Source organism: Pygocentrus nattereri, chromosome 26 (assembly GCF_015220715.1).
Source record: "Pygocentrus nattereri isolate fPygNat1 chromosome 26, fPygNat1.pri, whole genome shotgun sequence".
NCBI classification, from domain to species: domain Eukaryota; kingdom Metazoa; phylum Chordata; class Actinopteri; order Characiformes; family Serrasalmidae; genus Pygocentrus; species Pygocentrus nattereri.
The window spans coordinates 17,914,086-17,940,661 of record NC_051236.1 but is presented as its reverse complement, the minus strand read 5'-3'; the positions used below and the strand labels follow the sequence as shown (position 1 = coordinate 17,940,661).

General features: G+C 39.0%; 3 protein-coding genes across 4 annotated transcripts; 1 reads left to right on the top strand and 2 right to left on the bottom strand.

Annotated features, from left to right (window-relative positions):
* Positions 1 to 49: 49 nt before the first annotated feature.
* Positions 50 to 12,694, top strand: rereb (arginine-glutamic acid dipeptide (RE) repeats b). The gene is given in 18 exon segments (XM_017719469.2): positions 50 to 571; positions 1,534 to 1,582; positions 1,765 to 1,889; positions 2,027 to 2,126; positions 2,382 to 2,480; positions 2,685 to 2,765; positions 2,853 to 3,006; positions 3,124 to 3,216; positions 4,321 to 4,517; positions 5,287 to 5,463; positions 5,578 to 5,688; positions 6,679 to 6,824; positions 6,826 to 7,911; positions 8,395 to 8,617; positions 9,155 to 9,848; positions 10,297 to 10,437; positions 11,063 to 11,240; positions 11,866 to 12,694. Coding segments are annotated over 18 exon segments (3,714 nt in total). The 5' UTR covers positions 50 to 545; the 3' UTR covers positions 11,900 to 12,694.
* Positions 11,792 to 19,480, bottom strand: si:ch211-157b11.14 (uncharacterized protein LOC799552 homolog). 2 transcript variants are annotated; one of them, XM_017719489.1, is made up of 4 exons: positions 19,388 to 19,480; positions 15,183 to 17,777; positions 14,573 to 14,689; positions 11,792 to 11,869 (listed from the first exon to the last, which is right to left on the bottom strand). In XM_017719489.1, the coding sequence occupies exons 2-4, from the start codon at positions 17,743 to 17,745 to the stop codon at positions 11,859 to 11,861; spliced, it is 2,691 nt and encodes an 896-aa protein (XP_017574978.1). In that variant the 5' UTR covers positions 17,746 to 17,777; positions 19,388 to 19,480; the 3' UTR covers positions 11,792 to 11,858. The 2 variants fall into 2 exon arrangements, with proteins under 2 accessions (XP_017574978.1, XP_017574969.1); XM_017719480.2 differs by lacking the exon at positions 11,792 to 11,869 and adding an exon at positions 12,559 to 14,450.
* Positions 19,481 to 20,753: 1,273 nt separating this feature from the next.
* LOC108439836 (RING finger protein 223) lies at positions 20,754 to 22,713 on the bottom strand. Its single transcript, XM_017718457.2, has 2 exons — positions 22,458 to 22,713; positions 20,754 to 22,085 (listed from the first exon to the last, which is right to left on the bottom strand). The coding sequence occupies exon 2, from the start codon at positions 22,062 to 22,064 to the stop codon at positions 21,381 to 21,383; it is 684 nt and encodes a 227-aa protein (XP_017573946.1). The 5' UTR covers positions 22,065 to 22,085; positions 22,458 to 22,713; the 3' UTR covers positions 20,754 to 21,380.
* Positions 22,714 to 26,576: the final 3,863 nt, after the last annotated feature.

Here is a 26,576-nt window from a genome sequence, read left to right as displayed (position 1 = left end):
GGGTTGAGATGTTGAATGATGTGGAATGGCCACTGGATTAAACACTGGGGGAGGGGAACGGTCCTGTTCTCAGTCACGCTACGATAAGTGAGCAGTCGTGCACATTTCGAAGTGTTCCAGATAACTGCGCTACGATTAAACGGATAGCGTTACCGTAGTGACATATCTCCGAGAGGCGCTGTGAACGTGTGGCTGGGTAATTTAGCCCCCTCGATTTCACAGTTTACACACTACGCCACCGTCGATAATCTCCTCGGATCGTCTACATTCCAGGCAGCCTCGGCTGGTTTCCTCGCTCGTTTCTGGACGGACAGACCGGACACGGAGATGATTCCATTAGCGACGGCGGCGGCGGCACATGCTCAGTTATGCTTATGGAGGGGGATCTCGGTAGGCTGTGCGTGAAGACTGAGGTCATCGGCTGAGCTCGGAAAAAATACTCCGCGTAGCCTCCATTTTGAGTAGTATGAAATAGAAGGAATAGCTTAGTTTTGAGCCGCCGCAGAACCAAACAAACTGTAAACACAACCGAAAGAGCCTCCGCCATGGACGACTTGTTCAGTCCTCGAAGGTTTGTTGGGTTTCTTTTTCCTTACCGAAGCTTCCTTTTTTAAATCTACACTTGCATTTTCCGTCAGGCACCGCAAGTACTTTTGCAGTCTAGTGCGAATATAGACGGTTATGAACTTGACAGCTTGCCTCGCTCGGCTACACACAGAGACGAGGCGAAGCGAAGGCTAGCTAGCACTCTGACAAGAGGCAAAAGGGGGCAGATGCTGATTATCTGGCCATGGCGGATGGTCATTTCATTTTGTGTTGCGTATTTTAGCGAACATTGAGCTTGCAAGTTAGTTTTGTTTGTCTGCTCAATAGCCTGGTTATTCCCGAGGGAGGAAATCCTCTTTTCACAGGGTATTTTCTGAGGCGTTAGCAAACACAGACTTAAACAGCACCATGAATTCGTGCATTTCTCTTCAGATGTCGAGTGTGGAGGCAGCTGGTGCTGGGTGTCATTCTGCGCTCCCATCTGCAAAATTACCGATTTGTACAGAGCTCCATGTTTAAGCCCCTGTTTATATAACCTTTGGAGGGAATGAGGCCGACGGCCGTAGATTGGCTACTGGAGATAAATGGGTGGGATCTGGATTGATCCTGCAGACCGCTGATAGGCAAATGACATGTTGTGATTAACGCTAAGAAATGAGGCGATTTAAAAGGGTGGAAACGTCAACGAAGCGTCCGCCATGGCACAGCTCAAACTTTTCCAAGTGTTTCTGAACCTAATAAAGAGTTTGAGACTTGTGTGTGTCTGTTGATATGTGTGGTATAATGTCTTTCAGATTACCTTTGCCTTTTTGCTCATATCCCTTTCGTTATGTTTCATTTTCCTTGCTTTAAAACGTTGCCAGTATGTGATTGGCGTTAGATGTGCCATCTTCTGTATGAAAGTTGTTTCTTTTTCCAGACAGCGACATCCATGCAGAGCTCTGTGCTGCATCTTTTTAAGACTTACGTTGCTCATCTGTGTTTCAGGCAGCTGAATAGCACGCAAGGAGAGATTCGAGTGGGTCCAAGTCATCAGGTGGGGGAAAAATACCAAAGGCCTTACTAGATAAAATATTTTAAAAATCATCCGAGCTTTGTACTTGTGACTATGTACACTCTTTTAGACAGTGCACACATGCATCTGTGTGAATGTGCATAACTATGGTATTGCATTGTGTTTTTTTCTGTGTTTGTTTTTGTATTTTTGTGAACGGGCAGGCCAAGCTCCCTGAGCTGCAGCCACTTCCTGCTCCTAGTGCTGACTTGGTCACGGAAAAAGAGGAGCTGGTCTGGACACCAGGAGTCAATGATTGTGACCTGCTCATGTACCTTCGAGCTGCCAGGTTAGTTGACCATACCTGGTGCTACATGTGACCCTTAAAACTGAACAGCTAGCGAGTTGCATGGGTGTGTATTTGGCTGGTATTTATAAGGTAGCTTATCCCTGACAGTTTTGATTATTTATTGTCCTTATAATTAGGAGCATGGCAGCATTTGCAGGGATGTGTGATGGAGGCTCAACAGAGGACGGCTGTCTGGCAGCGTCCCGAGATGATACCACTTTGAATGCTTTAAACACGGTCGGTTTTTAAGGTTTTTTTTTTTAGTTTGTGTTTTTTTTTTTGACACTTTTTGTGGTCTACATAAGTGCAGACTCTACTGCAAGGCTCAATTTGACATTGTGTTTGTGTTGGTGTTATTGTTAATCATTTAATTAAAGTAACAAACAGTAGTCTGAGTTTTGCACAGCTTCAGGGTCGTTTTATCTCTATAAAAATATGCTGAGTTCCCTGGTTCCCTGAGGTTTTAAAGACTCTTTTTAAAATCTTCTTCAGCTCCATGAAAGCCAGTATGATGCAGCAAAAGCTCTGCAGTGCCTGGTGAAGAAACCAGTCCCTAAACTTATTGAGAAATGCTGGTCAGAGGATGAAGTGGTGAGAAATTATGTTTTAACATTGTGGTTCTCCAGGTCACTCATTGGATGAAGCTGTTTATGAAGATGTTTATCATACAATTCCTTTTGGCATGTGATTTTAGTGTACATTAGAGATAATATTGAAAAACAAAAATTCAACTTGGACAACTGTGGAATGAAAATGTAAAGAGTTTTCTTTCTCTTACTTTATTCTTAATTCCAGAAACGGTTTATCAAAGGCCTCAGACAGTACGGCAAAAACTTTTTCAGGATCCGAAAAGATTTGCTCCCAAATAAGAAAACAGTAAGAACTTAATTATCATTCCTAAAAATATCACCCTTAAAAAAGCTAAAGGCCATTTTAACTTTTACAATCTACTTCTGCTTTCAGGGTGAGCTGATTACATTCTACTACTACTGGAAGAAAACTCCTGAAGCTGTCGGGTCACGACCTCAAAGGCAGCACCGCAGACAGCCTGCGTCCCGCAAGGTCAAAACACGCAACGCAGTGGCTGCTGCCAATACTACCTCTCGCACCTCCTCCAGTGAGTTCTTCACCATGCATTTTGTTTGTGACATTATGGTGCATTGTGTCTGGTTAGCATAAGTAAGTGTCACAAGTATCATGCCTGCTGTTTCTTTTTCTCTCACTCGCTCTGTAGTGGAACTCAGTTCAGCCAGTGAGGATGATCTAGACAGTGAAGACAGTGAGCAGGGAGGCAAAGGTCAAGCTTGTAGCCACTGTCTGACCACCAGTAAGTGCATTTCACTTGTTACCAACTATGTTCTCCCTTATGCTGCAGTGCTTATCAGACTAAAGATGTATTCCTAATTGGATTTTGGACAGTAACAATGTGTATGATGATATGGTTAATCTCCTTTGTTTAGTAGAATCAAGAGATTTGGTATTGAGACTGTGACTATAATTTTTTTTTCTCCTTTTATTTCTGAATCAAGGTATTAACTCTTTTGTCTGTGCACTGCAAATTAGATGTTTCGTCAGTCTTGCTGTGATGTGGCACTTGCTGTGATGTGGCACTTGCCGTGAACCTCTATGACATTAACATGTAGTGTAACGCACATCTGCATCATTAACTGTCATTAAAGGCCCCTCAGGGAACCTAAATGGATGTTTTGTGCTTATTAGATTAACATTATGGGCACATAATATATACACAATGTATGACCTAATAATAACTTTCAATTGTCCACTTAGTAGATATGTTTCACAAAAATTCTCCCTTTTCAATGTGAACAGGGCAGTCCCAACCTTTTATAATGCTAATGTAAGTAGTACTCTCACCAATAACAAGGCTGAAATGGTTTGTCCTGCACACACAGCTTTAACAAAATTGAGTTCCAACCACAGTCTATCTCTCTTATCTAGAGTTATCAGGCTAGCTCATCTGCATATCTGCTTGTTTTCTTCATTCATCCAACTGGCCATTGCAGCATTCAACACCACTGCCTACATATTCAACATCTTTCTGCCCTTTAGCGCTATTGTGTTTAGTTCTGCTTCAGTGGCATAAGAGATGTCAGTCAAGCATGTTCATTATGACCACACCTAGAAAGTTGGTGAATAGGTCTGATCAATGTTTTAAAGCATTGTATCATGGGTGACAACAAGGTCTCATTGTGTGGTCCCTTTTTTTTGAGCCATGAATATATAAAAAGCATTTTTAAAGTAAAAAAGAGGCAGAGAGCAGACTAAGGATTCATTGATCTTGTATTAATATTTGCACATGTTCTTAAGAGTTATTTTGAATGGTCATTTCAACTTCGTCACCCATCAGGCCTGTTTCTTGTACTGTTTTGTTGGTTTTCAGTTTCTGATTGGCTGTAATGTCCCCCTACAGGCTCTAAGGACTGGCATCAAGGAGGCCGAGACAACTTCCTGCTGTGCTCTGGCTGCCACTCCCACTTCAGCAAGCACAGACGCCTGCCGCCTGCACCCAAACCAGCCGACCCACCCTACCTGTTCAAACCTGTTCGGGAGGAGGAGGAGGGGCTGGGCGGTCGACATGGGATGAAGACGCGTCGCAGCAGAGCACCAGTGAGTTCAGTGTTTAACCGTTTTCAGTCTTTTCACCGTCATTCAGGGTGTCTTCTGCTTTCTTTGTGCTTCTTGCTGTCAAAGTTTCTCATGATCGCTTTTAGTAGTATATTTCCTGCTAGGTAATATTTAACGCTTAGAAGTCCAGAGTTCTTATTGTTATTACAGAATTAAATAATATTTACATAGTTTAATAGTCAGTTACACAGTTACATTATTAATTAGATTGAAGTTCATTTTACATTCTGGATTGTTCAATCTCGAAATGTAAAGCAATGACAAAAGCATAGCAAAAATGTAAAGGATATTTTAATTTAGCAAAATAAGACTGAAGAAATTGTTTATCTAATTCAAATCCTAATAAAGTATCTCCTTATCTACTTACAAGTACAAATGTGGTATTTATTGAAAGTTTATAATTTATACTTTTTCTGAATTTCTCTACTTGCCTCAATGGGCAGTGACTTGTAAATGGTTATAAACATAGGCGTCACATTTATTGCCAAAAATAACAGAAGCGTGTTTTAATTATATGTTTATTATGTAACAAACAAGAAGAGAAACAAGAAAGTGAGAGAAGTTCAGTCGAAAGGGTGAATTCTAAATTTTCAATACCACATTTGTGTTTGTTAGTAATTTTATTTTTATTTTAGCAGATATTTTATTATTATTTGAATTATATAACTTATTTTTAGAATCCACAATTTCTGCAGAATTTTTGGCTATCATATATTTAATGTTTAAATAAATATATTTCCTCTGTTTGTAGATGTCCTCTCTCAGAAGTGGGAGGAACAGGTTAACAGGGAGTCCTGATAGGGGATTGTCTCCATCTCATGATGATGTCCGAGCTAGCAGCCACACCCCCAGATCCAGCTCCTCTGCCATGACAACCAGGGCATCCAGTGCTGATGCCAAAACCAGCATACCTGGGAAGGCAAACAAGGTAACCCTTTTCATTTTCTCTACTGGCTTTTTGATTTATGTACCTATTAGTGATTGTTTTTTAATGACTGTTTGAGTAATTTAACCTTTTATTGTGGTTCACTTCTCATTTCAGAAGATAAAAGTGGAACCATCCCTTGTAAAAGGAGTGAAGAGACAGAGAGAGACTGGTGCCCCAGATACAGATGAACCAGAAAGAAAAAACATGAAACGGCCCAAGACTCAGGTAAAAAGAACAGAATGATGCCTGCTTATTGCAGCATAGATTTAGATCTTTAGATGATTCACAGCTTTATTCTTAGTCTTTGTGTTATGTGTGTTGTGTTATGGGTTATGCTAAGCTGTGCACTTGCATTAGGCTACAGCATAGGCATGGGCTTTTGTGAATTATACCCCATTTTGTATTTTTGGTGCTGTGCAGTACAGTACAGAATTCTTAGGCCACCTGACAAAATAATGTTTAAAGCTATTTATTTGGGCAAAAAGTGTTTATTTGTCTTGAAAATAAATGCAAATAAACATTAATACAATAAATTGTGATTTAATGTTTGCCAGTACACCGATCAGGTATGTTTCTACGCTCATTGCCCATTTTATCAGCTCCACTTACTATATAGGTGCACTTTGTAGTTCTACAATTAAAGACTATAGTGCATCTGTTCTTCAGTGGTCAGGACCCCCATGGACCCTCACATAACTGGTGCTGTTTGGGTGGTCGATCATTCTCAGTGCTGCAGTAACAACACTGACGTGGTGGTGGTGTGCCAGTGTGTGTTGTGCTGGTACGAGTGGATCAGACACAGCAATACTGCTGGAGTTTTTAAACACCATGTCCACTCACTGTCCACTCTATTACACATTGCTACCTTTTCAGTCCGTCTTGTAGATGTGAAGTCAGAGACCGTAGCTCATCTGCTGCTGCATAATTCATGTTGGTCATCCTCTAGTCCTTCATCAGTGGTCACAGGATGCTGCCCACAGGACACTGTTGGCTGGATATTTTTTGTTGGTGGACTATTCTCAGTCCAGAAGTGACACTGAGGTGTTTAATTTATTTGTATACTTGTACTTATTATTATGTTGTACAGTGTTTCTTCAGAATCAAAAACATACAAAGTGCCCAGATAAACATATTTTGTCCTGGCTAGTCTAAGACTTTCCACAGTACTGTATTTCACAGACAGCTAAATTCAGGACGTCTGCTTTGTTTATTCAGGAGGGTCCAGACTCACCGTCAGAAGGAGAGGGTGAAGGCGAAAGCTCAGACAGCCGTAGTGCTAATGATGATGGCAGCAGCGATACTAAAGACATAGACCAGGACAACCGGAGCTCCTCTCCCAGCCTGGCCAGCCCCAATGCAGGCCAATGAAAGTGATTCTGACTCCCCTATTCTTCCACCACCACCTGGGCCACAGAACCAAGTCCAGCAGCCTGCTGTGGCACCTGCTACCCCAGCGCTGTCTCAGACGCTGTCCCCTATGCCATCTCAGCCTTCTCCCTCCAGCGCACCATCCCCTGGAGTGTCCACTACTATCACCACTGCCACTACCACCACCACCTCAAGGGTTATCATACCTGTGGACATTTCCCAAGATGATCCATCTGTAATATCTCAGAGAAGAGCTCAAAGGTGTCCAGAGGGGCCACTCACCTCTCAGCCTCACTCTGGGCCCTCAACCTTCCCAGGACCAGGATCTGGTCCTTCCCCAGGATCTGGTCCTTCCGCAGGACAGGGACAGTCCTTACCTCAGCCTTCTCAGTATCATCCCCACCCAAGCCAGATCCAGAACCATCCACCCGGACCCCATCCCACTCATGGCTTCCCTCCCAAGCCTGTGCATCTTCAGCGTGAAAGCATACATCCTGCACATCCACCAGCATCCGTATCTCAAATCAAACCTCCACCAACCACCCCAATCCCCTCTTCTCACAAGCACCCTCCTCCTCACCTCCCTGCTTCTCCTCCATTTCTTCAAATCCACCCAAATCTGCCTCCACCTCCAGCCCTAAAGCCTCTGGCGTCTCTACCTGCTCAGCACCCCCCATGCTCTCAACCCCCTCCACTCCACATCATGCCCCAGCCTCATCCTCCTCAGCCACCTGTGCTGACTCAGTCTCAAACCCATCAGGTTAAAAGCCATCTTGCTGGTCCACCACCAACTGCAGCCTGCCCTCATCCTTCCCTCTCCCAGAACTCCCGTCCTATGACTGAATCCACTACTCCGTTTACTGTGGCTTCATCCTCAGCTCCTGGCCCTGTATCTGCACCTGGCCCTCAACCTTCCACTTCCTCTGCACCAAGCATTCCCACTGGACCCCCACAGATGACCATCAAAGAGGAGCCAGTAGATGAAGATGAAGAGTGCGATAGCCCGCCGCCTCCTCGCAGGAGCCCCTCCCCAGAACCAACAGTGGTCAATATACCCAGCCATGCAAGCCAGTCGGCAAGGTATGTATAAATTCAGTTTCTAAATGTAAAGTGTAGTCTATATAGAAAACAATGTAAGACTGTTAGGCACCCATCACTTTCTGTTACACACTCATCACTTTACTGCTCCATAAGCTCATTCAAATTGCACTACTGTTTATATTTGCACTATTTATACCCACCTTAATCTGCATGTGCCTTATGTCCCTTTAGTGTTAATTTTAGGACCTCCTGTATTTTTTTTTTTAATTCTAATTTTCTACAATTAATGTTTATTTTTACAATTAGTGTTTTTTGTGTGTGTCTATTTAAATTCACACTTTTCCTGTTTACTGTCTATTTAATGTTATTGCTACACCATGGGGTCTTAACGCAATTTCAGTACACTGTATGTCCTGCACATATTGTAGTATTGACAATAAAGCTGACTTGACTTGACTAATATCTTCCTTTTATTTAAATTGTAGTATATTCACTTTCATCTATTTTTCTAATCATTAATAGGTTCATCAAACACCTGAACAGAGGCTACAACTCCTGCTCTCGCACAGACCTCTACTTTACCCCACTCGCTTCCTCTAAATTGGCCAAGAAGCGTGAGGAGGCCGCTGAAAGGCTTCGAAGAGAGGCAGAACAGAGTGCTCGTCAGGGTCGAGAAAGAGAGAGGGAGCGGGAAAGAGAAAGAGAGAGGGAGCGTGAGAGAGAGAGAGATTCAGATAGAGCTTCTGTAAGTTATTCAGATGTTTAATTGTTGATTGTTGATTTACACTTGATATTCAGAAACCCAGAGCCATTTTTATAGTAGACTTACAACATGGAGTAATGTTTTACTGATTTATAATAAATGGTTTATGGAGTTCACTTTGATCTCATACATTACAGCAGGATTGTGTTATGTTGTTGAGCATATTTACTTGGCCCAGGGCTTATAATCAAATAATTACAGAAATCAGCCTTTTCTGATATTAATGATAATTAATATCTAATAATAGCAAATGCTTGAACTTTAAACAATGAGTGGCTACGCTAGATGGTGATATCCGTTTTTTACAAGACGAAAGGAAGAGGCTTAGCCATACACTTGTAATAGCACAAACCCATGGGAGTTAGAGTTAGCTAACTATTTTCAGTGTTGAAATTATGAAAAGTGTAAATGTTTGAGGAAAATGTTTTTAAAGCTGGTTTTTGTACATAAAACACACAAGATAATTTGTTTTGCCTGGCACTAATATTTACTTACTTATTTACTTCTCTTGACTCACAGCGAGCCTCCAGCTCCTCCCATGATGGTCGTCTGAGTGATCACCCGCTCACCACCCATGTACAGCCAGGCCGTGCGTCATTTGAGCCCCCACCACCGACCACAGTGGCTGCTGTTCCCCCATACCTGGGTCCAGACACCCCAGCCCTGCGCACTCTCAGCGAGTATGCCCGGCCACACGTCATGTCACCAAGCAACCGCAACCACCCCTTCTTCGTGCCCCTGGGGCCAGGTGATCACCTCCTGGCTTATCACATGCAGAGCCTCTATGCAGCTGATCCTGCTCTCCGTGAGCGAGAGCTGCGGGAGCTCAGAGAGAGAGAGATCCGAGAGAGAATGAAGCCAGGCTTCGAAATGAAACCACCAGAGCTAGAGACTCCACTTCACCCTTCAGCCAATCCCATGGAACATTTCGCCCGACACGGAGCCTTGGTGCTTCCTCATGTGGCTGGACCGCACCCTTTTGCCCCCTTCCATCCAGCCATGGAGAGAAGCATGGCGGCGCCACCACGACCAGAGATAACGTACGCAGAGCGGCTAACGGCAGAACGACTACATGCCGAAAGGATGGCTGCGACTGTTGTCGCTGGCGACCCGGTTGCTAGGCTACAAATGCTCAATGTAACGCCGCATCATCACCAGCACTCACACATTCACTCCCACCTCCATCTGCACCAACAAGACCCACTGAACCAGGGTGAGAATCTTAACACTGATTTACAGTATCATAACCCAAGCAGCTTATACAACTAAATCTGAAAGGAAATGATGTAATGGTATTGTCAGCTACAAATAACTTTGTTTTAACCCTTTGAAGTCTACAGTTATTGCTAATGTGTCCCTGAAAAAGACTATACCTTTTTATCACATTCCATTTGAGATTCAGATATCTTTTCCTCTTCTACTTATGGACAAATGTGGTTTTGATTGAAAGTTTAGAATACGCTTATTCAGCATCTGCATTCATAGCATACGATCATTCAACTATTTATTTCAATGAGGCTTGAATAAGAATTATATGCTAACACACCTGCTTTCTTTATGGCACGTGTTGACTGATACCTAAGCCTTAAGGCTAATTATGAATAAGGAACAGCAGAAGAGAATTGGTTAAATTCGTGAGGTGATTTTTTTTCCTGTTTCAGGATCAGGGCCTCATCCTCTGGTGGACCCACTGGCTACAGGTCCACCTCTGGCACGGTTTCCTTATCCACCAGGTGCTATTCCCAACCCTCTGCTGAGTGAGTTGCCTCATGAACATGACATGCTGCGGCACCCGCTCTTTGGTGAGTCACATACACCATACAACCTTTAAAAAAAGTGATACTTCAGTAGAAGAAATGTGAAAACGGTTGACAGAGTGTTGTACACAGAACCTTTTTTTTGTGTGTGTGTTTTGTTAATGTTACCAGTAAGACACTTTTTGGTAACACATAGGACCCTTTTTGTAATTAGTGTATAGGACTTGTACAGAGTAGTTTTTTGGGCAGTTGTTGCTTGTTCAAGGACCGAGTCTTTTTCAGCAATGAAATGTGGTGGCAGAAGCAGCAGAAGCTTGCAGGGGAGAGTCCAGAAACATATATCTTCTGATAAACAAGAAACCAAAGATAATAGATGGACGCGTTCTACTGTCATGTGTTAGAGTAGGGTGACATAGAGCTAAAATGCCTTTACTATAATCATTTTAAAATTAAGCGTCCATCACCAGCTGCTAGTAGCAAGCTACTAATAAAACATTTTTTAGCTAAGTTAACTGACATCTAATTAACTTATTGACTACTTTTGGATTAACTAGTCAAATTGTAAAAATGAATAGTTCTACATCCTCTTCAAAGCAAAATATGTTCCCGTATGAGTGTATAAAGTAAAAGCCTGTGCTGTTTTGCTTACCACTTGGCATTGTGTTTTTAGGCGCAGCATTCCCTAGAGATATACCTGGACCCCTGGGGCCCATGTCAGCTGCACATCAGCTGCAGGCAATGCAGGCGCAGTCAGCAGAGCTGCAGAGACTGGCTCTGGAGCAGCAGTGGTTGCATGGACACGCACACCTGCACAGTGCTCCGCTTCCTAGCCAAGAAGACTACTACAGGTGAGCTCCAGTGACTTCAACATGAATTTTAAACATACTAGTTTTACATGAACTAGACATTTATGAATGTGTAGTTACCATTGTAAAACACAGAACAGCAGTGTTGCACTTCTCCATACCCAAGAATTCCTTTAGTTTAAACAGTGGCTTTTAACACAGCATGGGGAGGAACTGCTATTTTAGCTACTATGTACATTTTTATGCAAAAGTTTGAACACCCAAAGTCTTATTACATGTTTTGTTGATTTGTCTGAGTAAAAATAAGTTCATGCATCACCTACAGTGAACAGATGTAAAGATGGCATTTTTCTGTCAAATTTACTGTACAATTTATATATATATGCTAAAAAAACAGAAAATACAACATAACTTTTCCACAGGCCTCAATTATGTTTTATTCTAATATGGCCAATTCAGCAAATGAACAGTAAACCTGCATTACAATGTGCAAATGTCTGTGTGCTGCATTGGATGTGCTAACTTAATTTCACTTACAAAATCAACACAACAAAATTTAACCAGAGGCACCCAAACTTTTTCACACAACTGCATCCAATAAAACTTATTTTTATTGTGTTCATTGCATTGCTGTGATACTCATGTTGTGGTGTTATGTGTTCAACAGCCGTCTGAAGAAAGAAGGAGATAAGCAGTCTTGAAATGATTGACGAACACTGTGGACTATGGAGAAAATTCTGTATTCAGGGTATTAGCTCTGTTTTATTTTCTTTAGAGATAACCCTGTGTGGGATCGGTTTCCCCTCTTCTTCTGCACTTGAGATTTTGCCCTACTTTGTTGTATTGTATGAAATGACTAGCCTTTTCCAAGCACATTGACTTTGTTTTCCTTGCATGAATATTACTTGGCAGTTTTTACTGTTACAAAAGGAAATCTAATGTAACTTTGTTACAGTGCTAAAGCACTAGATATATTTAGTATTTGCGAGGTGCTGTCCAATATCCTGAATACTTACAATATAGCAAAGAGTTTCAAAATTTATTGAAACCTACTCTCTATAAGATTGTAAATAGTATATGTATCAAATAATATATTACATGTGTAAATTAAAATGTTGCAATGGTAGATTTGGGCTTGAAAAGGTAAAATAACCTGTGTGCAGAAAGTGCATGCTTTACATACTGTATCATACCCTTTCTTTAACTTCCACTTTTCAGGTGTATCTTAGAGGGAACACTCTTATAAGTATATAACACAGTAGTAGTTAAGTCCTAAACTGGCCTATATGTCACCTATATTCCACTGTCTTATCCCTTTTAACATTTGTTTATATAACATAGACAAAAGGAAGAGAGAGAATAGTTTTGGACTGTTTATTGCAATACAGGTGAAACTGTATTAATAGCAAATAACTAATTCATTGACACCTTGTCATATATCCCTGGATATAGTATTATGTCTAAGTAACAATATAAAGCTAACTGTGACAACAAAATGGAGTGTCATTCTTGTTTGTGTACTCAATCAGTTAGAGCTGTTAACACATTTACTTAAAAACTACTGATTTTACAACTGTTTCTATACACAATTGCCAAAAGTATTTTCTACAATAAAGCACGAATACTGAGAGTAACGCTTTATCTAGTATATAGTATGTATGTTTTGATAAAGAATTAAGCTTATATGCATGTTTACATGTATACAGTACCTTCATTAATAATACATTTGTACATGATTGACCCATTGTTAATTTCCAAAATGATTTTTTTAAATAAAAAAGGCACGTTTGTGTTTGTGCCTTAACTAAAATTATACTGAATAACTGAATAGCAGTTATTAACATTATTTGACACTTCATACATGTCACTGCTAAGTTCCACTGAGTTCTCCCTTGAAGCTTGTGTTTTCTATATTTTCTATAAGTTCAAATGCTGCATCTTTCAAACAGTCAGTCAGTTAACATACAGTGTAATAAGGCTAAACCTCTGTGAAAATGACACTGTTGACTGAGAATGAATGATTGTGAAGGTCACCCTGTATCTATTTTCTCAAACTATTCAGAACAAAAACCTTCTAATAATTCTATGTGACAGCAACAGCCATCAGCTTATCCTGATATAGTTTATTAGGCAAAAACTCAGAACTAACACACACCTAACACTGAAATCGGTTTCTTTTAGTTATATTTAAAATGATAATCATTAAAATGATGACATCATTTTAGTGATTTTAAATGTTGCTCACATGTTGCTTGGCCTACCACATCGCTTTCTGTTCAGTACACAACTTACCTATGTTTAGCACATCACAAGTTCACAATATCACTGACACAAAACCTACCAGTGCCCTCTCCTGGTCCATATCAACCTGGTATCTTTCAACTGAACAAATGTTAATGTAACAATTACAGTAAATAGTAAAAAGTAATTTATTTCTTTTTGTATCCTGGATTTCTCAAACTTTACTGTTTAAAAGTTTGGAATCATATACTACTACTACTACTACTACTACTACTAATAATAATAATAATAACATAAAACTATATATTCATGCATGTGAATGTGTGTTTCAGCTTGTTTGTATGAAGCTGTAAAAGTGGGGAAACTAGAAATATCCAGAATGATAAATAGAGCTATAGGTATTTCCATAATGAAAGACAAACCTGCAGAACATGGAGTTATAATGAAATTAATATGCAGAGTGCCTCATATCTGAAACGTAATTATCAAATCTCAAGACAGAAAATGACTACAGATGGATAATTGCAGTATATTATCATATAATAACTTCTTGGTGTTCTTAAAAATCTTAAATTTTAAAGAAAATAATTAATGTATTAAATAATTAAATAATTATTAAAGAAAACATCTTAATGTCTTCTGGTGTCTAGCCTTTTGTACTTTGATCTGAACTCTGTAAAGTAAATTTTAATAAAATAACAGCAATTATTAATATGACAGGTGATTCCAAACTTCTGAATGGTAGTATATATTAACTGAGACGTAACTGGACTGTATAATTATGTAATTATTTTGGGATTATATTGTAATACCATGTGAATAATGTTTATCTATTTGTTTGTTACAATGAATTTGTGCAAAATTAACCCTTAATTGTACATTGGCCCCATCATGAGAAATTCTTGGAAAACTGTAAGAGCCGACATCATGAATTATCCTCAGTTGCATCCTTTTTCACATATTTTCGCAAGTACTGGATGGCAGATATTGCACTCACATTTGCTAGCAGAGCTGAGAAATATTTGAGAGGGAAAATAATACGTTAGTTTATGCAATTTCTAGTTATGATGTGTAATGAAATGATCACCATATCACTATGGCCATATGATTTTGTTTGTGATGCCTTGACATACCTGCTTTCCACATGTCTGTAGATTGTGGATTGTATGATTTAAGGATCCAGGAAGCAAAGGCAATACACACAAGGCACATATCTGACTGCTTGATAGTGAAGTGGAGACACTCTCTTTCTGTTAAAGAATAGAGAATATAGAGATAAGAATGTTGGTCTGGAGCTTTTTACCCTATATTTTCTCATTGTGAGTCTATGGCACAGCAACATACCTGTAACTTCCCAAAATCTACACCACTAATATACACTTTTATGCTAAAGTTTAAATAAAGTAAAAAAAGATTTTAAAAGCTATCTATCCTGACCAAATTTCCCCAAAACATCTTAATGTTAGATTGTGGGCATCAAGGAAACATCTGGAGCCAAACTGTGTTCCAAATTAGTTCAAAAGTCATCAACAACCTCTTTGAAAACACATTTACTGTGTTTTTTATTATTATTTGAATGATAAATGATATTTTAAAACACATTTATTGCCAAGATGTTTACACAGTATTGTATATTTCTGAAACAAAATCTAAAAAAAATATGTCTGAAACAAAATCTTAATCATTCTAAAACTAATTAGACAGATGGACACTGTCCGTAGATTTATGAAGATATTTGCTTACTCGAGATTGATGCAGTGTATTGAACATGGTCCTGCTGTACCACAAACGGTTCCTGAGCCCCGTCCCCCACGTTGAACAGATGTGGCATTGGCTGGGCTCTTGAAACATAAGATGTTACTTTTGTTGTTTCTTTTGGGAAAATCCATGAGCTGACTTTTTGGCACCATGTGCTCCCTTTGTCTATAAATCTGATTTTTCTCAGGGAGAGAAAGCTACTCCAGTGTCTTCTTTGGCCTGTGAAAAAGTAAAAGTTTTGTGATCGCAAGGGACTTGAAGACCTTTCTGGCTGATTGCTAAAGTGAGCCATGAAATGTACAGGGGAATTATCGTCTTCAATTTTCATCTCAATCAGCTCCTCCACCTCAGGGAATACCAGATCTCTCACCACTGAGCGTGAGGAAGAGAAGATGGGAACCGTAACTGTCTGATCTTGGACAGAAGGAAAGAGAAGATTCCCGACCACAAAGTCAGAGAAGAAGTCATCATACGTCTCAGGCACAGACAACTTCTTTGAGGAATAAAAAGAGACAGCAGAGCTGCATCTGTCTGGGGTCCTTGTCTGAAGTCCTTGTTCATCAATGTCTTGGGCAAAAAGCTCAGAGAAACTAAACAGGCACTGATCTTCTAGAGTACTGCCAACTGATAAAACCGGGGACGGCGCATTCCTGATGCCTTCCAGTTCGAAGGGATTTCCATTACTTTCTGCCTTAGGTGTGAGATATAAGCCGTGTGCCTCTGTAGCTGGATACAGGTAAAGTGGCATTCCATCCTGAGGACACAGCACTATGATGTCCTCTGAGTCACTTTCTTTGTTCACTGTGGGTAGCTCTTGTTCTAGTAAGAGTTCTGATATGTAGTTGGACTCTAAAATACTGTTTGTCTGCTCGTTGACACTTTGAGGCTCAGGGCTAGGGTTTGCACTTGTGTTTATTATTTGCAGGAACTCCTCATCAAAATCTGAGAGAGTTGAGAATTCACAGCTTGAGCGGTCCGGTTTAGAGTCATCCAAATGTGTGAAATAATCAGAGTCGGCAGTGTCATCTACCAAGTTACTGTCTTGGAGACTATTGTGTTTAGAATCCAGTATATTTCTGTCTTGAAGTTGGACATCACTCTTTTCAGGATAAACACTTCCGCTCAGTGGAGACTTACTAGCTACTCTAAGATGTAAAATGTCATTTATTGTTAACTTTTCCATTTCATCCCAAAAGGATGAAAGGGCATATATTGGACGAGATGGGCCTGCAGCTGTTTCTAGGCTTATGTTCAGTGTCTCCTGTACAGAATAGATCTCTGCATTATTAGATTCTTTAGAATACTCTTGCTGTTGATATAGCTCATTTGGAGGAGCATCTTCTTTTGGGTCATCATGAATATGACTCAAATTGTTGGTCATCAGTTGATTTTGAGTGGCGATATCTGTGTTGTTTTCGGGTTCGTTCGTCAAACCCTTAACTGTGCTTTGGTCATTTGCAAGTTGTGTCATGAACTTATCTAGAACATTAGCTTGTAATTGGGAACTATGCGTAAGAATGAAAGAGGATTGAGTATTTAGAGAGGCAGAGGGATTGTTTTCTGGGGTTTCAGTGGCAATATCTACAGTGAAAGGTGATTGAGCCGCTGAAGTACAGTTACTTTTTAATAAAAAGGTCTTGTCAAAACTCTCCCCTCCCAGTTCTTTTACAGGTGAGAATTCTTCCTGTTTGATATTGGTGAAATCTTCCTTATTAAGGGTATTAAAATCTAAAGATTCTGAACATTTTTGGAGAGATTGCTTGAATTTATTCTGTGCTTTTTGTAGCTTTTTTGTTTTTTCTCCCTCTGCTTCTTTCTCACTATTTGAATGAGGACACTGACCTCCCATTGCACTGTTTCGATGGCCCGACTTCTTGGAGGTTTTTTTTTTTCTTCTTTTTTTTTGGCCCACAGTGCCAGAGTGTACTTTTTGCTGGACTGGACTGTCATTTACAGTGACAAACCAGCGTTCCTTCTCTTTTTTTGGAGTTGCTGAACTCTCCATCACCTTTGTTAGTGTTTCTCCTTCTGAGTTAGCAGCATTGGTGCTTGGGGAAGTAGTGATTGGGATTGGCTCTTCCATGACTTGACTTGACTTGTTTGTGCCCTGACTTTGATCATGCTCCTGGATGTTTTTTGCGTCTGAGGCATTTTGCTGGTCGTCAGGACCAGTGTCATTAACACCACGGTCTGATGAGCTCAAACACACACATGTGGCTGTATTATCATTTAAACTGATTTGTGTAGTCTGCTGTACATCTGTCTTATGATTTAAGCATTCAGAATCTTCCAATGGATTTCCTTTGTCACAGTCATCCACTGTGCTTAGTGTTTGTGATACAGCATCATGTTCCTCGTTTTTTCCAGGGTTGGTCAGAAGAGGAAGAACAGGCTCTTGAGTGTACTTTTTTTCGTCATCAGTGTCACTGAGGCCTGAGTCATCCAGGCCGGCAAGCTGTGCCTGCTGAATAGAGCATTCTTCACTTTCCTCATAGAAGCTGTCCCAGTCTCGCTCTGCTATTAGAATGCTGTGCTCTAAATCATCCATGACTGCTGAATTTACTCAGTGTGATCCAGTATCTGAAAAAAGTAAAATTCTGTTTGTTTTTTTGTTTGTTTGTTTTTGTTTTTTTTTGTATATTTTACATTCTAGCCTGTGCAAACAATATCTGGTCTGCAATGGCCACTTTGTCAAGCATCTCACAAACAGGAAAATGTATAGTTCTGTTACAGAGGTTAGTCTAAATGCAGCAAGCTTACAAGTCACTTATTTTTGATTGCAGAAGCTTAATGAACTTTAAGCACAGCACTATTTATTATATCATCAGAAGATGATTGAATGTTAGAATTATTAGAGAGAGTTAATTCTGGTGAGGGTTGATTTATTGATTTATTTATTTACTTTCATATGAGTTTTGTACATTTCCCATGGCAATCAGAATGTTCCCTGCTTGCAGTTAATTTTAGGGGATTGAAATTCATAGTAAAGCTTATCAGAACTTAATTATTCATATTTTAAACATAGTAGTTGTTTGCATTTGGAACTGATGCTGCCCAAACTGTAAGCTGACTCCAGAGCATGCTGTACCCAGGGGAAATATGCACAAGAGTCTGGCAAGGGGTCAGTACGGGCCATCAGGCAAGCCACACCAATAACAAATCCTCAAAATACACCAGTAGCTTTGCAACAGAAAAACAAGTTGTGCATCTCCCTTTGATCTCATATTGTTTTGAACATGTAGGAAGTTTTTAGGAATTTCAATTAGAAGACATACAGTATGCAGGATGCAGTGCCCCAAAACTGCTTGGACATTTGTGCCATACTTTAAAATGTAATAAGATCATTGTATTAGGAAACAAAGTGGTTTGCATTTTTACACAGACATTTCTTGAACATTTTAAAGTTTATCAATGGTTGAAGTGTTCACATACATTTGAGCACATTATAAATAGGACAATATAAATAGCAAAAGAGTGAGAAGTTGTGGAAACAATTTTCAGCTGATTACATTACTAAGATATTTATTCCTGGTCTGCAAATTTGTTTCCGTTACTGTGCCACACCCACTTCAGATCTTGTATGTATCCATGTGAACAACCCTAAATGATCTTTCTTAGTAGCCTCTGCCCTGCACTGTAACATGTTAAGTTATACTGTAAGATCCACAGGTGGGGCTATAGGGTAAGCCAAAAGATTTATATAAGGAAACTTACATATAAATATAGTCCAGCAACATAGTTAAAGCCCATGCTGTTGACATAGTGATGACAAATGATTTAATTACTTGCACAGAACAGGTACATTGTTTACAGTATGAATTAGTTTGAGCTTAACAGAAGGAAAACTATGGGTGTCTTTGGTAGACAGTGTGCATTGCTTTAAGCATAATAGTTGTATAGTGATAAGTGTTTTACTGTTGATCAACTTGGGCGTAAAGGTAACGTACTTGCATGTAGTTAAACATCAGTCAAATCATTTGCATCACTTCAGTTGGCTGTCTGTAGTTAAACTGCATTCGATGTTAATAAATCCAGTAGGCTCACATAGGTAGAACAGCACCTTTAGATTCCACAGCACAAACTCACTCATTTCTGTCTACAAAACCCAAAAAATCCTAAACTCCAGCACACCACAATGTAGACCCTATGGTTGTTGAGGATCTGAACGGTTTCACTCATGTTTGTCTTACCTTTAGCTGTAAATTATACTTCCCAAATGCTTGAGTACTGGCCCAGGGTTGGCATGACGCTGTCCCCAGCGTTCCCACTGCCATTGCGTGTGGGATTCGGGGGCCTCTGTCTTGCTCTGTTATAAATAGAGCAATGTGTCTGGTCACATGAAGGCCTGCGTGTGTGCTGCCGTACCAAGAGAAGCATTCTGTTACACACCTTTAAATAGCACTTGTTAGGAGTAATAGGATAGATCTGTCATCGATCACCTATTATTCACCAATATTCAAGGCTCTTAAATATATGATTTTCACTGTGTTGTACAGACGTTTCCCATTTACTTAAGATCAAAGCAATGAATAGTTTCTGTTAAGTACTTTCAGATTTTTCAGATCTTTCGAAGGTTGATAATTGATAATAAGCATTTTATTCTACTGGCAATATGTGCATTTCCATGTGGGAAATTGTCTACAAGTCATGCTGGTGTTATAAATTCCAGACACAAGCCCAAAACCACCTTGCACCTTTGTTCCGGGAAGGCTACTGCAAATGCACTATAGGGGCTCCAAAGTTCATTTCCTTTTAGCTATAACAGTGATTACAGTCTATAGTGCAGGGAAAACTAACTATCCAGTACGGCTGGGCTGTTTGCGGAAAATATTTAATTGGCATTTATATTAAGCTCCTGGCATTTCTTTGGGTCTAGTAAACCAGCACATTTTTTGGGCTGAGTTCATGAGGTTTGCATTGCTGTTAAATTTCTCAACTTGTTGAGACAAATATGATTTTAATTCAAATCTGAGCTCTTGAGCAATCTTTTTATATATTTTCAGTACAAAACATGATTAATCATTGTCATACTACCTAGATGCACAATATGTCCAGACACCCCTGCTAATTGTTCAACTTAGCCACTTTAAGGTGCATCCATGTCTGACAGAGCACCTACTGGATGAGTTGGAGTGGTGTTTGTCCAGAGCTAATCATCCAATTATCATCAGCACCTGGCCTCACAAATATTTATGTGGCTGAATGCGGTTAAACCTTCACAGATATCCAACATCTAGTGCGAAGCCTTCCCAGAACAGTAGAGGCTGCAGCAAAGGGGGCTACAAACTTTTGGACACAAAAGGCTGGTTTTATGGAAATGTATTAAGACTAAACTGGTGTTATGCTATTAAAAATTGCACTTAGTCCAAGTTTGGGCTTAATCTGGTTCTAGGAAATCAGCCCATAGTGTATCCAAGCTCCTAAATGGAAAAGTTGATAAACAACAATTACAAAAAGGAGTTTATTACATTTTAGCAAGTGAATAAAACACTTTTTGTGCATTTTCAGTTATTTATTAAGAATACATTCATAACATTCACTTCTTCAGGCGCTAGAAGTAGTAAGTTTGATATCGCTTCAGACATCAGAATAACCACAAAGTTTTAGTTGCTGGCTAGGATTTATGTGCAATTTTTCACTGAAAAAAATGTTTTACTGTACATTATAACATTTACACTGTATATATAGTGTAGTCCAAACATCTGTATAGAAATATACCCAATCTAAACAATATAAAAGTGATTTCCAAAAAAATTTGATGATTTGCTGTGTATAAAACAGAGAATGTTTTATCTGTTCCTGAAAGAAGAGCTAGAATAATATTGCTAGGAAAAAGCCCCTGTTTTCCATTGTAATTTAATTATTGTGATTTAATTAATGTAATTTTTGACAGTGACAATTTGTTATTTGTTGGCTCAGTTGATTTTAGCAGCAATACAGTGTCTCTTGACTTCTACTAAAACCTTCTTCAGTCAATGTATTCACACAAAAATCTTCAAGGTAGGCACACCAGTCTGGTCAGGATCAGAGGCATTAATATGGAAGAACTGGACTAAAATTCTTTACTCCTGGCCAGGGTGCTCTCGGTGTAAATCCATTAATGGGTGTACAATTAGATCACATGGCCAAAACCAAGATTACTGTAAGGTCACCAGAAGAATTAAAGACACAAACTTCACAACTTCACCTACGAGTGGTGGTCGAAGATGTAGGGAAGACATTCACAGAGCCTGGTCGCTCTCTAAAGCAGCCTGGCATAAAACCCTGGCTGAAGCTACACTGAATAGGCCAGAGGATTAAAGCGAGCAGGATGAAGAGCACTATGATGAGGGTCAGCAGCCGCTTCCAATCGCCATAAAAGCCCAGAAAACGAAGAAGCCTGTTCCCATAACTCTGTCTTTCTTCCTGTCTTCCTGTCTCGCTGTCTTGTTTAGTGCCTCCAATATAAATGCAGATGCAGCTGGGTGTTGTTGGATTTGAATAGCAGAGTTTCTTTCCTTCAAGCCACACATTTCTCTCTTCCTGTTGGTCGCTGGAGAGTTGGCCCAGCACCTCCTGGCTGGTGGTCAAAGCCGGTGGACCATTCTCAGGAACAGAAGTTGGCTGTCTGCAAAGTGGGCAGGTGATCTGAGTGCCCTCTTTCTCTGGTGAAACAGTGATGAAGCGGGACAGACATTCGAGACAGAAAGTATGGTTACAGTCCAGGATTTTAGGCATTTTGAAGGTATTATCATATGAGTTGAAGCAAATGGAACATTCTGGACCAGTGTCCCAGGCTTGGTCTTCTGCATCACTAGTAGGTGCTGTCTTATGTCGATGTGATGATGCACTGGAAGGTGTCCTTGTTATTACTTCTGGTTTCTGCATCCTTCTGTCTCTTCGAGGAACCTAAAATGTGGAAGTTCAGTTAAACAGTTGCTTATAGGTAACAAATGAAAAATTTTCATATCTAGCAATAAATTACATAATTACATAATCTTACTAAACTTTATAGTATACTGTATCACAGTATATAAGTCAAGCTTTTCAAATGTATGCAACGAGAAACTTAATGTAGCTTAATTTATCAAAGAATTCCATAGACAGTAAGTAAAAAGGTGGATTTAACTGACTAAATATGAAACGTTCATGTATTTTTCTTTTTCCTGGCAGCAAATGTTTGTGTTTATGTTTCATTTTAAATTAAACAAATAGAATTTACTTGTGAAACCTTTTTTTCAGTACTGTTATTTATTGTTCATTCCCAGTATAGTATCTTACCAAGATTAGGAGAGGCTGTTTCCTTCTCTGTGTAAAACCCTGTGGAATCAATCCAGACCAGAAAATCCCTGTGGAATCAGTCCAGAAAGTCTCTTCTATTCAAGTCCACACCAGACAAAGCAGGTATATTTCCTGAAAACGTCTGACTCTATCTCAATCTCCAGAAGAGAGGAGATTCTCTGTCTCCAGGAGAATCTCTGTCTGCTGATCTCTGCCCCTCAGCTCACTACTTTGTTCCTGTACCTCAGCTCCTGTGTGCACAAGTGCAATGAACTGAACTATGATGCTGTTATTCTCTGTTAATACAAAGTTATTTCCCTCCCTCTTCACTCTATGAAGCAGCGACCTTGTCCAGCCAAATAGGCGGGAACAAAGAGAAAGGGAAGAAGGAAAGCTTTTCAGAAACTGATAACATAGTACAAACACAAGTGCGTGCGCGCACACACACACACACACACACACACACACACACACACACGCACACACACAGTATTCATATCCTGCAGAATAAGAGTGACGAAGCACTTACCTGTATTTTTTATGAATAAGATTTCCCATGGTTTTTAAGCTTTTGACCAAACCAAATGAGATGAAGTAAAAGATTAAGAATATGAAACATGACTCATGTACACTCGCAAATCAGATATAAAACAAATGTTTTTATAACACTGTACTTAACACTAAAAGTTCATAAATGCTTAGAGGTCTAGATGTTCAGGAAACCCTTCAATTAGTACAGAAACTACATTATGTGAAGGTTCTTGTTTATTCACAAGTCTTCATACACTCACATCTTTTACATCATTTACCAAAATAATTATTCAAGGAATAAACTGTGGTTCTCCTCTGGTATCACTCCAAAGAACTCTTTTATGTTTAGAGGTCCAGTGGAGTTCTACATGTTTTATTTTCTAACACTCATTTAACCCAATCTGACACAAAAAAATGCACTGTTAATTAACACAACATTTTCAAGAGTGCACTGAATTAGTTTCTTATTGTTAAACACAGTGGTAAACTGTAACTGTGAATTTTAGTGCTTGCCCTTCTGCTGGTGCCCCCTGGGATTTTGGTAGTATTTTAGCACTAAGCTAACATTTTTGGCCATTCTAGATTACACACCAACATTTAAAGCTTGTAAAATGCAACTAGTGTTTTATTTGAAACTTCTAACAGAATTTTACTTAGCTTTTACCTTACATGTAGCAGTTCTACAGTGATTCTTTCAGTATCTAAGACCAGAAGGCATAGAGTGACATCTTTTTCTCATAAGATTGATCCCATCCATTGGAAATCAAAATGGTATGGCCAATAATTGAGAATTGATAGTGGAATCAACCAATAACTCACTGGGAGAGCTTGTTTGACTGTATCTAACTGCATACTACAAACATGTATTGTTTATTTCACAGACATTATTAGATTGTCTCTAGAACTCCCTGAGGGTTCCCTACAGGCAGAATGTGAACAGTAAGAGTTTACTGGAATTTGACGATGTACAGTATATTTTTATCATGCACAGGTGACAGTTTTACAGCTTATTTTGCTCTGTGGATCCTGTGATAAATAACACACATGCACACAGCACCCTTCTAGTAACTGTTTCTCTTGCTTCTATGTCATTACCAGCACTCTACTGCTTTTCCTAGTGCTCTATATGCTGATAACCCATCATAATAGCAGTATAAAAACATATCAATTGAGGAAACAATTGCAGAATGCACGCCCTTGCCGAAGACTTACAAGAACAACATCTGCCTTTCTGCCAACAGCCTGGCATTTTTCTCTGAGAGATAAGTATTCAAATATAAGGAAGGACTTGAGGAATGTCTATGTTTGCTTTTATGTTTTCCCACAAATCGTAGAAAGCTGGCAATGAAATTATTTACAGAGTAATAGCCAAGTAAATATTGCTGCTATCATAACAATGCCTTTCAAATCCAAAATCACAACTTTGCATATTTGTCACCTGCAATATGTAAGTATGTTGAATTTGAATTTTGATTTATGCAGATAAATTTAAATGTAATAAATTTTATAAATACGACATTTGAATTAAACAATATCTGAATGTTATTGATAATACTATGATCTCAGTTTTGTATGTTCTTTGGTCCATATCGCCTCTATCCAAAAAACATTTAAAAAAACCCAAAACAAAACATATATGTCTATTTTTGTTGATTTTTATTTTTCTATACCGTGTGAACATTGCACCTGTCCTTTATGTTAAAAAATTCTTGACGAATGGACCAATAGAAATGCATCTTGTTTTTTCTTTTCTATGGCTTACTTGAACAGATTTCTAATATTAAATTCAATCTTTTGGTCACATGAGACTACTGATTTTTAAAAATAATGAAAATCCAAATGGATTCTGATTAAAAGTATGAAAGTTACATATAATCAAAACAATCAACTATAAGAATTATAGATTCTTTAATGTTTCCTCATCAATATGTCCACATTTACAGCAATGGTCAGTGAGTGGCTTTTATGGCATATATGTTTTATGACATATCATGTTTAATCAGGTGACTATTAGTGCCTGACATTCAGACACTTCCATTTAACTTTAGGAAGAGAAAAGAAGATAAAGCTTGTGCATAACTTAATTTGCCAATGCACTGGAATTTTTTTAATATGAATCAATCTAACTGGCTACTTTATTAACATTTTTGACAGAAGTCATGTAACTTCAACTTGAAGTTATTATTACAGCTATATTTTTATTTCAGTATGGTTTTAGAACACTCAGCTTACTCCTGAGAGTGAAGCATGCATCTGCTGCTTAATTCATTTTAAAACTACAGAACCGTGGTAAGCAAAAAGCTTGTGAGTATTATTTTATGGATCATTAACGTGCCTTTTCAGAAAGTAGTCTTTCTTTGAGCTGAACGTGAACTCGAAGTCCCCCAACTCCTTTTCTCACTCTATCTCTGTATACTAAAGGCACGCATGTTTATGGTTTATGATGTCCTCATAACTTGGGCAATTTAGTGAGTTAGTAAGAAATGATTCTGGAGCCAGGGTGCAAAACACTTTAGCTTCAGGACACAGACAGACAGTTCTCAGGAACTCCAGCATTAACTTTGAGTTTACTGAGTTTACTAAGAAAGCACAGTAAATTGACTGCATTAAAAGTCCAAAATATATTCTTTCTAGTATTCTACTGTTCATTTATTTATTTTTTCCTGTGTTCAGTTTCATGCTTTAGTTGGTTCTTCTATCAAACGTTTGGGGACCCTGGTCAAATGATGTTTTGTTGATCTTCTAGGTTGAAAAAAATTAACAAATACTCTGCAGGGAACGAATTTAAATATTGCATTTTCCACCAAATTGAGTGGACAACTTCTATTTTTTTTTTTGTTTAACATATTGGAAAAAATAAAATTGTTGCATGTGCTATATTTTTTGATGTTAGAGGCCATAACCTACGCATTTCTTGCATACTCCTGCAGTCCACATAAAACATTATTGTGTTTTTTTGTACCAGAATTCATTTTTACATAATTCATAATTCATAATGATGAATGTTATGATTGGCTGTGCTGTATTGTGGCTCTTTCAGAAAGCAAGCTAAAACACTTCTTATACCTTCAGTATGAATGGGCATGGCTAATTCAAATAGAATGACGAATTAAAAATAAGTTGCTTTTGCAGCTTACTTTCCATGTCTGGACCTTATGGATGTGGAGTGAATGGACAGTATGGTTTAAAGCTTTGTTTACACACTACATCAAACACGTTTATTAAAAAAATGTGAGGAGAACTCAATTTTCGATGACACAGGCTCGTTAAATTCATTGAGTATATGGTAAATGTGCATTAATATTAGTAGATGTTTGTTCACTGTAGAAGGTGTTCAAACATTATTAAAAAAATCAAACAGGTAATTTAACCCAGGGTGGACAAACCTTTGCATAAGACTGTATCTTTAATGACCTGTTATAATGAACAGTTTGGGTGAAATGTGATACACCTTGCTCCAACACCAACTGAAACTCTCCTCTAACTAAACAATAGCAGGTACTATGTAATACCTCCTGTGTCTAGTTTTGAGGCAGTATTGCTTCAGTTTTTATGCATCATTTGAGCACAGCAGCTGTCCTTTATATT

What these genes read in the sequence shown, in the direction of transcription:
- si:ch211-157b11.14 (XM_017719480.2), bottom strand. Translation starts at nt 17,745, where the DNA reads ATGGATGATTTAGAGCACAGCATTCTAATAGCAGAGCGAGACTGGGAC. An exon ending in ATACACTGCATCAATCTCGA is followed by an intron (nt 14,690 to 15,182) that starts GTAAGCAAATAT and finishes ATTCTTTAACAG; the next exon opens with AAAGAGAGTGTCTCCACTTC. An exon ending in TACAGACATGTGGAAAGCAG is followed by an intron (nt 14,451 to 14,572) that starts GTATGTCAAGGC and finishes AATATTTCTCAG; the next exon opens with CTCTGCTAGCAAATGTGAGT.
- LOC108439836 (XM_017718457.2), bottom strand. Translation starts at nt 22,064, where the DNA reads ATGCAGAAACCAGAAGTAATAACAAGGACACCTTCCAGTGCATCATCA.